Source organism: Ceratotherium simum, chromosome 7, assembly GCF_057802395.1.
Source record: "Ceratotherium simum simum isolate JZ-2026a chromosome 7, ASM5780239v1, whole genome shotgun sequence".
NCBI lineage: Eukaryota > Metazoa > Chordata > Mammalia > Perissodactyla > Rhinocerotidae > Ceratotherium > Ceratotherium simum.
This window is the reverse complement of record NC_141906.1, coordinates 54,575,959-54,590,989: the sequence shown is the minus strand read 5'-3', so window position 1 is coordinate 54,590,989 and position 15,031 is coordinate 54,575,959. Positions and strand designations below refer to the sequence as shown.

The window sequence follows — 15,031 nt, the reverse complement described above, 5'->3', positions numbered from 1 at the left end:
TTCTAATTCAGTAACTAAATTTTTAATCATAAAAGACTGTTTATCAAGTTTCTCATGATTAGCAAAATAAAGCAACTAAGTGCCAACAGTTCAAAGTGGGTTAGGGATGACATGGCAGATACCCCGTCAAAGACGTGGTTGATTCCAGCAGCACTACCGCACATGGAACCTCGGAGCCCGAGGGAGAGCAGCACATGAATTTACCCGTAAGTACCAAATAAAGCCAGATTTTCAATACAATCAAGTATAAAACTAATATAACTGATGGTTGCCAGGACCAGGGACAGTGTGGTTGCCATTACAGAAGGCAGGAAAATGTGATGGGGTTCTTGGGGCTACTCTTCTTTTGCAACCTCAGCTGACAAGATGGAAATCAGGGGGATTAAACGTAACTCACTGGTCTACTGACCACTCTTGCGGTTATCACTCAAGTTTCCTTTTATTACTAGTTATTGTTCTTTCTCTCTGGAAAACCACTTTTCTGTTTACCCCAGCTGGACAATTCACTTACTGAGCTATTTTCCTTTAGTTTTGAGTCTGTGTTTCTAAGAAAAACCTTATGTAAATTACTCAATATCAGGTTCTAAGTAGGACTACTATATTTCTCAAATATTTAGAATGCCCCTCCTTGTTCTCTCTAGAGGCTATTCTTCCCAAATCCAAATTAATATATTATTCTGAGTATTCTCCTGAATCAGACTAACTAAATCAGTTACTTAAAGATTATACAATTCTGGTTCACAGGATCCAGAATGAAGGTAGCCTCACGTTACTGGACTTCAAGCCATCCAACATAAAGAGCACTGCCTCTCAGAGCAACTCCCAAGTAAGAGGTGAAATGTCTATAGACACAAGGTATGGTTTTGAGCTAAGATGTACAACCACTACATTTTGCACAGGGGGAACAATAAATTTCAAGCTCCAAAAAATTAGTGTTCTACTATTGTAAAGAAATTAAATATAACAAAATATGAAACATTTTCAGATCTGCCTCACCAAAACTGATAGTGTCAATAATTTATTATATACATGAACACAAATAAATCATTTTCAAAGACAACCAAATCTACTTCTTAGTCAAAGTTCAAGACCTACCACTTAAATTTTTGAGTGTTTTTATTTATAAAACAATAATAATTATATTTTGGAGACCATGAGAGAATATTGTGGAGAAATAAAACGAAAGGCTATTTTGAAAGACTGTGTCAAGTCCTTTTCAGTTTCTTCTGTGCTGTTACATGCAGTAAAGTCATTTAAGAATGAAGGAGACACAACTCTGCTTATAAATTATCATCGATGGGGATGGGTCTACGTGAAGAGTACAGAGCATAAAAGTCAAGGAATTGTATCTGTACTTCAAAAGTTCCAAATGCCAAATTAACCTTAAGTTTAATCTGTCTACCAGTTACTACTATAACCACCTTTTATTTCCTTTTATTACTAGTACTTGCTCTATTGGAAAACCATTAGGAAGCCAAAAAAAATTTTAAATATATTGTTAAAAACAACAAAGAAGAGTTTAAAGAAAGAATATATTTGAACCACATAAACAAACAAAAAGGTATTACATAAGAAAAAATAATGTAACAATTTATGTAAGTACCTAACATATGAGCATGCTCTTACATCTAAAACAAAAAACAAAAAGGTAACATTGGTACTATATATATATATTGGACAAGTGTGCATTAAAGAATTCTCTAATATAAAACATTTAAAGTGTGGAGAATACTTTTTCAAGATACAGAAAACAACTGTTAAGATAGGCACACCCACAATTCTTATAAAAACATGCTTGCAGAAGATAAAGTTGATGTGAGCACTCATTTCTCAGATGTGCAAAAGCTATGAAATTAATCACTGGATATTGCCTCTTTTGTTTGAATTTCAACACTAATTGGTATGAATTATGAATTACACAATTAATTACTGTTATTTTTCAGTGTTTCTGCCAAGGTTCCACATAGAATACATCTATTTAGTATGAATACTGAAAACAGCAATATTATTTGTATAAAAGTCACTTCTTTATGTTCCTTTCTTTTTTAAAAAAGGCACTATACTTAGAAAATAGTTATTACAACAAATAGTGCTTTGGAAAATCTGAAACTCCAAATCAATGTGCTCCATCAACCATAAGTAGATCTAAGTAGCCCTAACTGAAAAGAACACAAATGTAAAAAGCTTATAAATTTAAAGGTTATAAAATTGGTTTATTGTAAAAGCAATTCAAGAATACCCAGTTAAAATCTTATCCCAATGCTATCCAATGCAACCAAGAAGCAGTTAAACACTTTTACACTAGGAACAAGGACATAAAATAAGGAGGACCACATCAAGGCTGTGATTCAAACTCAGAAAGAGCAAGGACTCTTAGGTCTCCTTCAGGTCAGTACAGAGGGCACGATAACATGCAAGCACTGTGTCTGTCAGGTACCACAGTGCTGTTACAACGTTGAGGTATAACTGGGTAAATTAAAGTCAAGGGGAAATGAAGAACTCCATATTCTTGTTTTGTGGGTGTACTTAAGTGATTGAAATTTTAGGAACAACTGCCTTTAATGACAACAAGATGCAAGACAAGTCTTTACTGAAGAAAAAGAACCTTATAAAGTTCTCTATCAAGGTCCCACTAAGTCTTCACAACCCCCCTCCCACATTTCCACCCTCCCCCCCAGTCTAAAGCTACTCTGCTGATATATAAGATGCGATCTTAATTTGTGGCTTACTGGCAAATTGTAGGCACTCCTTCCAAGTAGCTTTGATCTTCTGCACATAAAACAACCAACATGCTATATATCCATATACTCAATTATGCATTCTAGGTATAATTTCATTATTACTCTATAAACAAAAAAATCAATGTATCTGCACAGTGGCTATTTCCCCCTAGACTTATTTCAAGATTTAATCTTTCTGTTGTTTTCTTAATAAAAGCCTTAGAGTTAATTTTATTACGAATGATCGACCTATGTATCATTATATACAACACAGTGATTGCATTTTGAGCACTGAAAGTACTTAATATAAAACTTCTTACTTCCAACTTTTGCACTCCTCTAAATTGAAGGGTCAAATATTTAGATTTTGTAATTAGTTAAAAAAAAAAAATAATAAAACCTATCTTCCTAAGTCGAAGCTTTTCATAGCAGTTTTAGTCAGGAAAAGAGATTTTATGTCTGTTATAAACCCTTGAAAATAAGGGCTTATTCCAGACACACTGAAAAACCCTTAATCATAGAGGTGCTAGCTGGTGCCACTATAACTCACAACCAACTATTACTTCATAGCTTATACTGAAGAGTTGATTCATGCTCATTTTGTTCCTTTAAAAAATACTCTTTGGAAGCCATTATTACTCCTGTAGACACATACTCTAGTTATATCTCTTCCTGTAAAAATAAAGGTATAATCATGATTATCTCTATTTCTTTGCTAAATTCAACTACCAATATACATTTATTAATCTAATCACTTTACCAGCTAACTTGTGACCCTACAGTATCCTATATACTGTCCAGGGCCAATTCTCAGCATACAGAAGTAGGAGCAAGTCTTATAAGTAAGAACAATCTTGTAGGCAATATTTCAATGTAGTCTTTAATGTGTTCATTACAAATGAGAACTAAAAGTACTAGAATTTACTTCCAAAACTAAGGCAAAGGTAAACTTCCCAAGCTAAAGGAAGGTACATCATTATATAAAGCTTACCTCTGTCATGGATATTATGAACCTACTCAGTGATTTCCCATCAAAACTGAAAATTAGTCCAAGGGAGTAATAAGGGGAAAATAAAGCCATTTCTTGTTTGCTTCTTTCAAATTCATCAGATAATATTTATTGTGTGTCCAGAGGGCATACAGTACTCCTCTAGGCACGATCCATAACAACAGCCCTTTCTAGAACACTAAACTACCTCAAACATCTGCAGACTGCCCCAACCAGATTTAAACTACCTGTGAAATATAAACTACTAATCATGTATTCTAAATGCATACATTCAAAGCTACCATTTTAAAATAAATTGGAAAGTAGGGAAACCTAAAAAAAGATACATTCTATCACACTATCATAAACATCATAAGTGTATGTATGGGTATATATAGAGCAGATAATCAAGATTTAAATATGATGGTAAAAAAATCAAGAAATGTAGATTTTACCAAAGTAACTACAATAACCGTCCCAAGCTACAACTATAAACAGATTCACTACTACTGTAATTTGCCTAGGTTCCGAAGAAAACCCAACCAACCAAAACGAAACAAAAACAAAACAAACCCACAATAAAACCCACCAAAACCTATAGAGTATGTGGCAGTAATTAATATATTTCTATGGAAATTGTCTCATGCCTTATAAGCTCCTAAAATAAAATCAAGGTCACTATGTGACTAATGATAGCACTAGGAGGAAAAAGAACACTGAAAGTAAAACAGTCTTCAGCCTTGGTTTCAGCTCTCTCTTCAGATCAGCATTAAGTACTTAATATCAGATACAACATTTTTGGCTTGTCAGACCAGTAAGTCATGTTTTCCCACTGGCCAAAGGCAGCTGAAGAAACAATTGCTTGAACAAACTAAATGCTGTGACATGAAGCATTTCACTTCCAATTCTAAGTATTTAGTTAAACAATCGGTGAACATCTAACTGGGCAAAAGGAATGGCATCCATCATCCAAACAGGCTCACTTCCCCCAGCCCCCGAAACAAACAGTAGTTATAATAGCAAAAGAAACAAAAAAAGGCTTTTTTTGATTCTTTAGAGGCAACTATGAAAGAGGTCAGCAATATATTAACAGCAGCAATGGACAACAAAGAGCAAACTAGTGGATGAAAGAGTCTCGCTGGACGTTTGTTCATCTTTTTCTGTATTAGCCAGAAGATTGCAACTGGCTTATTTGGACATTTCAGGTATACACGTCTTGTCTCCTTAGATCCTTCACAGATGCAGAATTCAGTCTACCTGAGGGCTCTATAACCATGTAAGAAAGCTTTCTTTATCTAGCTTGGTGGCAGCCAAAACAGACTCCATGTCATTAAGGATGTCAGAACTCAAAGCTTCCTGCAGACTTGGCATCAACTCCTCTCCTTCTATGTTCATTCCATCTCCCTCCAGTGTTCCAAGGTCCACATTTGTCCCAGGAATGGCTTCAAGGTAGTCTGGGAAACGGTTCTGCTGTGAGGGTAGGGTGCTTTGGTTGATAGTATCACCTAGTTGGAACAGAGAGAGAGACTAAGGTCCTTTTTGAAAAGCTAACATCAGAGCTGTATCATGTGAGCCTAGAGAAATGCATCGAGAAAGAAAAGCACTCCTGACCGACCTCCTGAACTGATGCCCAGAGTTTATTTTAGGCCAAACAACGCACAGATAACAAAATAACTCCAAGTTTACTTTTGCTTCAACATTTGTTCAGATACTGAACCAACAGTTTGATTGCTTATTACTATGTGCTGAGCACTGAAGGGGGTCATGAAAAAAATTAAAATCCCTTGAAAAATTACATACAGCAAGGAAGAAAGAGCAAGTACACTACACAACAGCATTACTACTTGACTATCTTCCAGATATGCACCACCATAAGATAAAATATAAAAATGAATGGTATAGACCCATCTTTCCCTTAAGTACACTCTGGGGAACAGTAAAATAAAATAAAAGGACTGGATGAAAACTCTATTCCACTCTTGGAGATTCACATTCATAATAAGAAAACAAGCCTCCCAGAAGTCCCTGAACAAAATAAATCTTTCTAGCTTTGCTTCTAGCTCTCCCAAATTTACCTGGCCATGGAACCTTTTTTGCACATGACAACATTAACATTCCTTAGAGCTTCAATGGAACATGCTTTCAGAAAAACTACTATAAACCACTAAGTTTGGAGACGACAGAAATCAAGATAGTGGGGTAATGAAACGTACTGTGTATAAGATGGCTTTGAACTTTGAAGTGACTCCTAAGGATGATTTAAGATTTAGATAAGCAGAGAGGAGGGGGTGGTGTGGATTCTAGGAAGCATCAAAGCCATGAGCTGGATGAGCACAGGCACAAAAGACTTGCCGAACACTTTCAGAAGTTGTCAGCCAAAGAACTAGCTAGTTGGAGAACTCCTTCATTTCCTTGCCAGTTCATGCCCTCTGATACTTGCCAAGTCCAAGGCAATCAGTGGGTATCAAGTAAGCCACAGGAGACATGGTTCCGTAATTACTCCTATGAGGCAGGTGTTTCTTAGCTCCTGCAAGAACCCTGCAACTATTCCAACCATAAAGTAGGTGAGCCCCACCACTTAGCCTCTCCCACCAGGTTTCCTGAGCTCCATAATACCTAAGTTGGACCAAAAACTCTCAGAGAAAAGAGGGAAGACACTGAATCACACATAGAAATCTCTCTCTAAAAATTAAGAATACAAAAATTAAGAATTAAGAATACAAATCTATAATAAGAGAGACTTCTAATAGGGTCCTCAATTGCTTTGACAATTAACTCAATATTTTAAATGCTAAAATAAGTCATCAGTTTTGTTCAAGTAGAGCTAAGATATCCATGACATTTGAAAACTGGGAACAATGGTGGCATAGTAGTTAAGTTCACGTGCTCCGCCTCAGCGGCCTGGGGTTTTGGGGTTCGGATCCCGGGTGTGGACCTACACACTGCTCATCAAGCCATGCTGTGGCAATGTCCCACATACAAAATAGAGGAAGACTGGCACAGATGTTAGCTCAGGGACAATCTTCCTCAAGCAAAAAGAGGAAGACTGGCAATAGATGTTAGCTCAGAGCCAATCTTCCTCACACAATAAATAAATAAATAAAAATAATAAAAACTGGGAACCAAAGACTTAAATTACAAAGTGCCATATAGAAACAAAGGCAGGTTCAATGTGAATTGAAGTTCACAGGATTTTAACTGGTTTTGTTCTCAATAATCTTTGCTCATGCAGCTTAGTAGACCTGGTGATAAAATGACTCTATCGGACTGAAAGTCAGATTACTAAGAGGAATAAAGAATACCAACCTGTATCCATCTCATCAACACTGTTCAAGAAGTCATCTGGGGTTCGAGGGACACTGTAGCTGCTCATGCTTAGTCCACTGTCTGTACTCTCATCTCGAGAGTGGTAGGTGCCACTACAAGAATGAGAGTTAAAGACCAATACAAAAAAAAAATTTAAATGATTTCAAAGTAAAAATAAACACCTGCTAAGTACCAACATGATTCTCAAAGAGGATTAGTGGAAATTCCTGCCCTGCAATGTCTGAAACAAGCACCCTCCTTTGGGGCCCATACACAGCCCTTATGCTATGAAGTGGAATAGACAAGCTAATCCTAATTGAAGCTGGCAGCTTTAAGGAGCCAAGATCTCTCCTAAGGTTCTGGGCTTGGTGGCAATAAGGGAAAAAAGGATACTCTCAGTTTTCCTAGCTGACAGAAAATTCTCTGTCATACCATTTGCATCTGGGGGATCCACAGAGCTCACTTGTTTCAAGGTCTCAACCTTTCAAGTGGTGGTAGAAAAGGCAAAGGTCAAAACGCAAACTCCAGGTGGGCGGTGAGACAGGTCTGCACTAGACTCATGTTAAATCCCTAGCTCTCATGCAGAGAGTTTAAGCCAAGGAAAAATCAACCCAAAATAAAGAACCAGAATTCCTTTTTGGTCTGGGCCAAAACAGACGAGTCACTGCCGATAACTCTAGCTTGATCTCCTTGCTTCTGTTGACGGGGAAAAAACTCCAAACACTTCAGTGTAAGATAGGAGTCCTTAGAGTTCCAGTTGAAAGAAAGATGGAAAAAAACACCAAACCACAATAAGGCACATATCTTGAGAAAGTCAGAAAATATAAGCCAAGGCAGATTTCTACTTTAGGCTTAAAGGAAGTTCCCCCGATTTACACACAAGCATGGTAACTATCCTCAGAACATTACTTTCATAAATAGAACACTTTCCTAAGCTAGTAGCACATAGACACCAGCTGGCATTGACTGTAAAATCTGGGGTTCTACTAATTCTAGAAAATCTTATGGTAAAGTGTGAAATAAAGGCAATTGTTATTCTTAATGGTCTGTGACTATGATGTGAACTTCAACTTTCCCCACAGTTTGGACATTTAAGCAGCTGTTTAGCTTACACAAAAGACAAGAAACAACTAAGCTTTAAAAACAAGCGTTAACAGTTGCTCAAAGTTGAAAGCTCAGTCCCCCAAATTTCTTCCCTAAATTACTCAATGCATTTGCTTTGTCCTCCCTCCCCCTCATTCTGTATATTGCAACCACTGGTCTACTCTAATGCTTCTGCCAGATTTTGGCAAGATTCAAAAGCCTCACGCAGATCCAAGAAAACACAAATCTGCCTCTGAGACCATTTGTATACAATGCAGCCTCGCAGGAGAAAGCCTCAGGATGTGGTTTGTTTTTATTTTGCCTCCCCTGATCTGGGACAAGGGCCTGGTCCTAGTCATCACTCCATTCCCACTGCTAAGTATGGGGCACATATCAGACACTCAAGACTCTGTTTCAGAAGAGCTGAATTTACACAGTTGTGCAGAGTTCCTTCCAAGCCACAGGGGAAGCACATGGGCATATTCCTGAGGACAGAGTTCACAGGGCCATTTCCCTGACTAGGAACTGCTCCCTGCAGAACCCTACCGCCTGCAGCCCCCACTGATTCAACAAACATTCACTGAGCATCTGCTATGCTGCTATGTGATAGGCACTGGACTAGCCTCTAAGGATACAGAGGTTAACAACAATAACAAAAACCTACAACCAATGCTTTCTGAGAGGCTCACAACTTTGGGGAGGGAGATGAACAAATACATGAATGATCATATACAAGGGCTATGTGAGCAAAGTGCTTTCAGAACAAAAGGAGGGAGCTTGAAAAGTACAGGGGAAAGGTTTCATGGAGGGGACATTGGGGCTGGTCTTGAAGAATCTCCGGCTAAAAGGGAGATAAGGGGATGTCGCACCACTACTGAGAGTCAACTATGTGGCAAGTTAGGGAACAGGGTTTACAGCTTAAGGAATGTGTATGAATCGAATTATAGACAATGGGGAAACCATCAAGAGTTTTTGCAAAGAGAAATGTTATAGTCAGATGTGTGTTTTAGAAACTGAGGGTATTACAGAGGGTGGACATAGGATTCTGCCCTGAGACTAATAATACCGATGATCTGTCACTATGTCATCATTACCAGAAAACAGAGTATAAAACTGTAGCCCAGCTCCCATCAAAAGTTTTAAGAAAGATCTTCACAAATGACTATCAGAAGAGTATGCAGTCTATCCATTTTTCTAAATAGTCTAATTTTATCCCTGAATCAATACAGGCCTTCAATAAGATGGGTACTGGAATTATATTGATCTGAAATTTTCCTTGTGGGGAAAAAAATGTTCTGTAGCTATGACCTTTCCTAATTAACCTCAGTTTAAGTTCAGAACTATAATCTTGTATAAATACACTCAATTTTTGGCAGAACTTTAAACTGTATGTATCAGAAGAGTAAATACAAACTTAAAATACATTTTAGATAGCCTTCCAAACCAAACCTACCAACTAGGCCACCAGCACTAATCTTAAGATTGAGCAAACGATGGGAAATTCTATTGAACTAAATATTTTGGTAGGGTAGATATTTTGTTTTTCTTAGGATCATGAAGTTTTCAGTTCAACTGGTGAGAACTGAAAGGGCAGCACAACAGCTTTCCCAAACCAAATATCTTTAAATATTTTTAAAAGTGTGTTGTTTAAAATTGGTTAAAAAACAAAAATGAAAAGCACAAAGACCAGAAAGCATTTTGTTCCATATTTTTAAAAAGTGAAACTCCATAAATATTTTACAATCCAAAGAATGAACTGTAGTCAAATCTTAATTTTAAGTGGCTTTCTAGGCAAAGAATATGACTTGTTTCAGCTTGCAGTTTTCAACATAGCGCTATATATAATCACATTTTTGCAATCTGCCTGAAACCCAACATTTGAGGTAACTCACTCAAAAGCATCCTTAAGCTATGTTATTTTCAAATACTGCCTTTAACGTTAATGCATTTTTTGAAAGAGGCACAGCCATACATTTTATCTCTAACCCTTATACTGTAGCCCATAAGAACACGAGGCCTTACAGTGCTGCTGTAGTGAAACCTCTCAGGTTGAACACTTATGTGGAAAATTCCTTACAATGATCCTTACAATGCAGCCCTAAGTTGATTTAAGACGCAGTTCATTTGCTTTCATAGAAAGGCATTCATGTGTTCCTTCACAATTCTGTAATACTAAGTAACTGTTAGTCAACGATATAGGCAGAAGCAAACATGTGACTTTTAATAAGTATCCACTCTACAAGTCTGAACATCTCACTTCCTCTCACAGGAGCCAGCTTTTAATCCTCAAGTTTTATTGTACTTGCCATTTATGGAGAGATTCATTTACAGCCATGGTTTTTGGCCCACACAGATGTTCAAACAGCTTATTACAAGTACTAAGGAGAATAATCTTAAAGCTACGATCCTCTTCAGATACTGGCCAGTAGCCAACTCTCACTAACCTGTTAAGAAAAGGATCTGAGCTATTGGTCGTCATTGTTCTCAATTCCTGAGACATCCCAGGAGAAGATACTGGATTTTGAGTCCCACCATCCTGCTCCAGTGTTGGTAATTGACTACGGAGAGCTAATTCCTGGAAAACACAACACAAACAGAATCAGTCTACTGATTAACAAATTTATTGTTATATTTAAAGAAATAAAATGCACATTAGGGTAACCATGTACATATAAAGTTGAAGTATTAACACTATTTAAAAGTTAATAAGCTTCCCAGTCAGAGAGACCAAGTTCTTCTATCCATTTCAAGTGAGTGAAAATTAAACTATGTAAATTGAAAGTTTATCTAGTCTTATTAACCCCAAAACATATATAATTTACTACCTAATTTCATTTTGTTATTTTCCTTACTCCGGCAGACACTCCCAAATCCCTCCTTTGGGGCAGGTTGGCAAGTCTGGTCTTTCAAAAAAGAATTCTTCTTAAAGTTTATTTTCACTCACCAACTCGCATATGGTTTTGTGTGTTCAGCACCAGTAATAAAAATAAAGTTGGAAGAACATTTGATGATTTACTATAAGATACCAATTCCCCCCACCACCCCCTGCATTGTTTTACACTTTGTTATCAAGTGTCTCTTTCTGACTTCAAGTTTTTCTATCTTGAACTATCTTCAAGGGGATCCAACAATTTCTCAGCAAGATTCTATCTGGAAACACGAGCAAAAGCTATGGGCCACTACTACCCTCATGGTTGCGGAAGGTCTGCCTCAACAAGCTTCCAAACATCCCAGGCCTCAGCCTTACATTTCCCCAGGGCCTCCAGGCTAGTTCATCTCACTCTGGCCAACCTCTAACACCTTCATTACTACTCTGTCCTTTTTCTATACCCTTTCCTTCATTGGCTGTTCCCTTCTCTAAGAATTTCCACTGTGTCTCTCAAGCTCTCATAAACATCATGTCTGCTAGAACATCAGCTTCCTCTCCCTCAACTTTTTTGGTTTGACTTGAAATATGGCTTTTAATCACAAAGGACACTGCCCCGGCTGCAGCCTTCCTGAGCCACGCCTACTCACTGAAGCACACACCCACCATCTCTAGTCCCCTAACTCCCACAGTCATTACTGGGTCCAGCGGCAGTGGAGATATTCTCCAAGCTCTGCATCACCATTTCTATACTACGAATTCTTCCTCATGCAAATACCACTTCTTTTTATTCAGGTTTATGCCTTCTGGATGTACCATCCTTTAAACTGGGGTTTCTTAACCTGAGGATCATGACAAAATGCAGAGGGTCTGTGAACTTGGATGGAGAAAAAAAAATATGCTAACCTCTAAACTGAAATTTACTATTTTCCTCAATTACAAATATAGGTAACAAACAGTAGTATTTGCTACACCTTTGACTTTTCATCAATAAAGGACATTTTCGTATATTGCAGTTGTGGCAAATATCTTAAAATACCATTTATGCTCATTGTTATTTCAATATTATAGTAGCTGTAAGACATGTTTCTTATTTATACATTATTAGGTGGAGGATTCACTCAAAATGACAGCTCCTTGATCTTCTGGATTCCAATGATCTTCATCTCCACCTACCTCCATCACCCACTTGAACAGCCAAGACGCTGTTATTTAAAACCAAACCTACTTCTACATCTTTAGTCATGTTTGAGACAACGATCAGTGTTTCACTTCATTGCAACTGTATCCATCACCTTGGAATTGTCAACATCCATGCACGAAACCTAGACAGTAATATGCCGCATTAACACCATTTCAGTCAATGACGGACTGTATATATGACCGTCATCCCATAAGATTAGTACCATACAGCCTAGGTGTGTAGTAGGCTATACCATCTAGGTTTGTGAAAGTACACTCTATGATGTTTGCACAATGGTGAAATCAGCTAATGATGAATTTCTCAGAATGCATCCCCGTCATTAAGTGATGCATGACTATATAGTAATCATTGAAATTCCCGGATCTCTAAATTGCAATGATACTGACCACTTCACCGCTGTATTTCAATTGTTAACTCCCTCGATAATACCCTGGAACTAGCTTAGAAACTTCTCTCCCAGAAATCTTACATGCACTCATCCTGCTTTCTGGGACCATATTTTTTCTCTCCACCCAGTTCCTGCACGACCTCACTCCCACTCTACCAGCCCTACAACCTCAGGGACTCCAGTTCCTTCTCTCTCCTATAATTCCAGTCTATTGGCTTCCTTTTGGTTTCTTATTTCTTTCCCCTTCCTTACAAGCTTGAACTCTCGGCTGATCATTTGAAATGCACATGAGCACCTTTCACATTCCAGTCCACACATAATTTTATCTCAACACAGCAAATTCCAAACCTGAATCAAGATTAAAAATGTGCTTGCTTCATTTTTATACTGAGACTGATAAAAAATGCCAGAGGGGCCAGCCCGGTGGCGTAGTGGTTAAGTTTGCACACTCTGCTTTGGTGGCCCGGGGTCTGCAAGTCTGGATCCCAGGCGTGGACCTATGCACCCCTCATCAAGCCATGCTGTGGTGGCGTCCCACATACAAAATAGACGAAGACTGACACAGATGTCAGCTCAGGGCCACTCTTCCTCAAGGAAGATGAGGAAGATTGGCAATGGATGTTAGCTCATGGCCAATCTTCCTCACAAAAACAAAAACAAGAACAAAACAGAAAAATCATACAACTATTCTAGACTGCTATTATAAATTAATGGTCTTTGGCCTTGGCTGGACACTTAGTACCACTTATTGATTTTTTTTTTGGCCCTGGTCAGTTTTTCCTCACATTCTCGTGGTCACTACTCCAAATCTGGCATACTCTCCTCAAGCCCCTATTCAGTCGAATCCATTTCCATCTCTCTCCCATTTAAATAAGAAGACTGACGCAATCAGGCACAATTTGTGGTTTTCTGGCTCCTCCTGCCATCCCTTCCTATTGCCCCCAAAGCTATCTTCACTCATACTCATCTTTTAAACTTTCCTTTCTGGTCTCAGAAAATGGTTTTTTCCCCCTCCTCCTGTTAAAAGCTAACCCACTCTCCCAGTAACTTCTGGGGATCCATTTTATTTGTTTTCTCTCTATACTCTATCTTTGACTCCTCCCATTCCCATCTTGCAAAGTGACAAGGGACTTTAAAACAATGATAGTGCATTCCCTGCAGGTCTGTAGTATGGCATGTTCTCTCTTGGTACCAGGTTTTTCCACATGCTCTTCTTGACTAGAATACTTTCTTTCCTATTATTTAAGACCCAGTCACCTTCTCTAGGTAACTCTCCATGATGGTCCCATCTCTGCCTTCTAATTTGGTTAGACAGACAGATGTAATGTCTTTAAGACCCTAAGCAAATGTATGAAATATGATCTTAGCACTTATCACACAGTATTGTAATTATTTCTTTATTTCTTCTCTGTCCCTTAAGGGCACACTTAACGAATGAATGGACTGTTTTGAAGTGTAAAACAATAACTCCTAATACTTTGAAGAATTTATGTTGCAAGTAAAATATGAAGATGTAAACAGCAATACATTTTAAAATGAATAAGGATGAGGCTAATGCCTAGGGTTCTGTGAGGAAGCTCTAGGTCTTTCAAAATATGGGAGTGTTTGCAAATATCTTGAAAAGAGCTTCATCTGCTTTCTATCAGAGGCAGCATGCTCATGTTTCTGTGTATCTAGTTTTGAACTCCTTGCAGCACAAAGCAAGTACATGACATGACACTAACCAGTAAATCATTAGTGAAATAACTGAATAAACTGGCAATAACCTTCATATTGTTTTTATAACTTTTTATTTTACCCTTTTTGATACAGTTCCCACTTTTTCAAGATTGTTTTATAAGGTTAAAGCTAACTGTCATGTGCAGACTCTCTATGTTTTTGTTAACTTTGAATTTTGCCACTTTGCTTGTTCAAAGCGTCAAATTTTTACTTTTTGCTGCCTTTAACAATTGAATTTCTACTATCAGCAGACACTGCAGAACCAACTATCCACATTTACAAAGAAAGGTAAATTAGAGATGTGAATAAGGAGGCAATTGTTCCAAGTTGCCTAACAAGATGTCCAGTACCCTAAAGGGCTATGGAAACATACTGAAGAGTAACTAGCCTAGGGATTCATCTAAACTGCACTTGAAAGGATCAAGGAAAAAAATGCCACTCTATTTACTGGTGTGGTGGGAGGGTGTTAGCATTATCAATCAAATAGGGAAGAATTTCGCATGAAAACAAAATAATGTGATAAGATCAATGATACGAATAACATATACACAGATTATAGAAACCATACTCAACGTATGAATATTCAGCTCAGTTTTGAAACTTCTAGTTACAGCAAAAAGAACAGGGCTGATGAGATGCTTTACATAATTTTTGAACAGCTTTACTGAGGTATAATTGGTGTATAATAACTTACATGTATATCATCCAAAAATGGATATTCTTACATAGCTCAGTATTTGCTAAACACAAAATTGCT

At 37.7% G+C, this 15,031-nt stretch overlaps 1 protein-coding gene across 12 annotated transcripts in view; it reads right to left on the bottom strand.

Annotated features, from left to right (window-relative positions):
• Positions 1–1,513: 1,513 nt before the first annotated feature.
• The window catches only part of YAP1 (Yes1 associated transcriptional regulator), a 111,425-nt gene continuing 97,907 nt past the window's right edge, over positions 1,514–15,031 (bottom strand). For all 12 annotated transcript variants that reach the window (XM_014785212.2, XM_014785215.2, XM_014785218.2 and 9 more), the window contains 3 exons: positions 10,542–10,672; positions 7,015–7,127; positions 1,514–5,213 (listed from right to left, as the gene is read on the bottom strand). In XM_014785212.2, the coding sequence (XP_014640698.1) occupies positions 4,975–5,213; positions 7,015–7,127; positions 10,542–10,672 (483 nt within the window). In that variant the 3' untranslated portion in view covers positions 1,514–4,974. The remainder of the gene's footprint in view (positions 5,214–7,014; positions 7,128–10,541; positions 10,673–15,031) is intronic.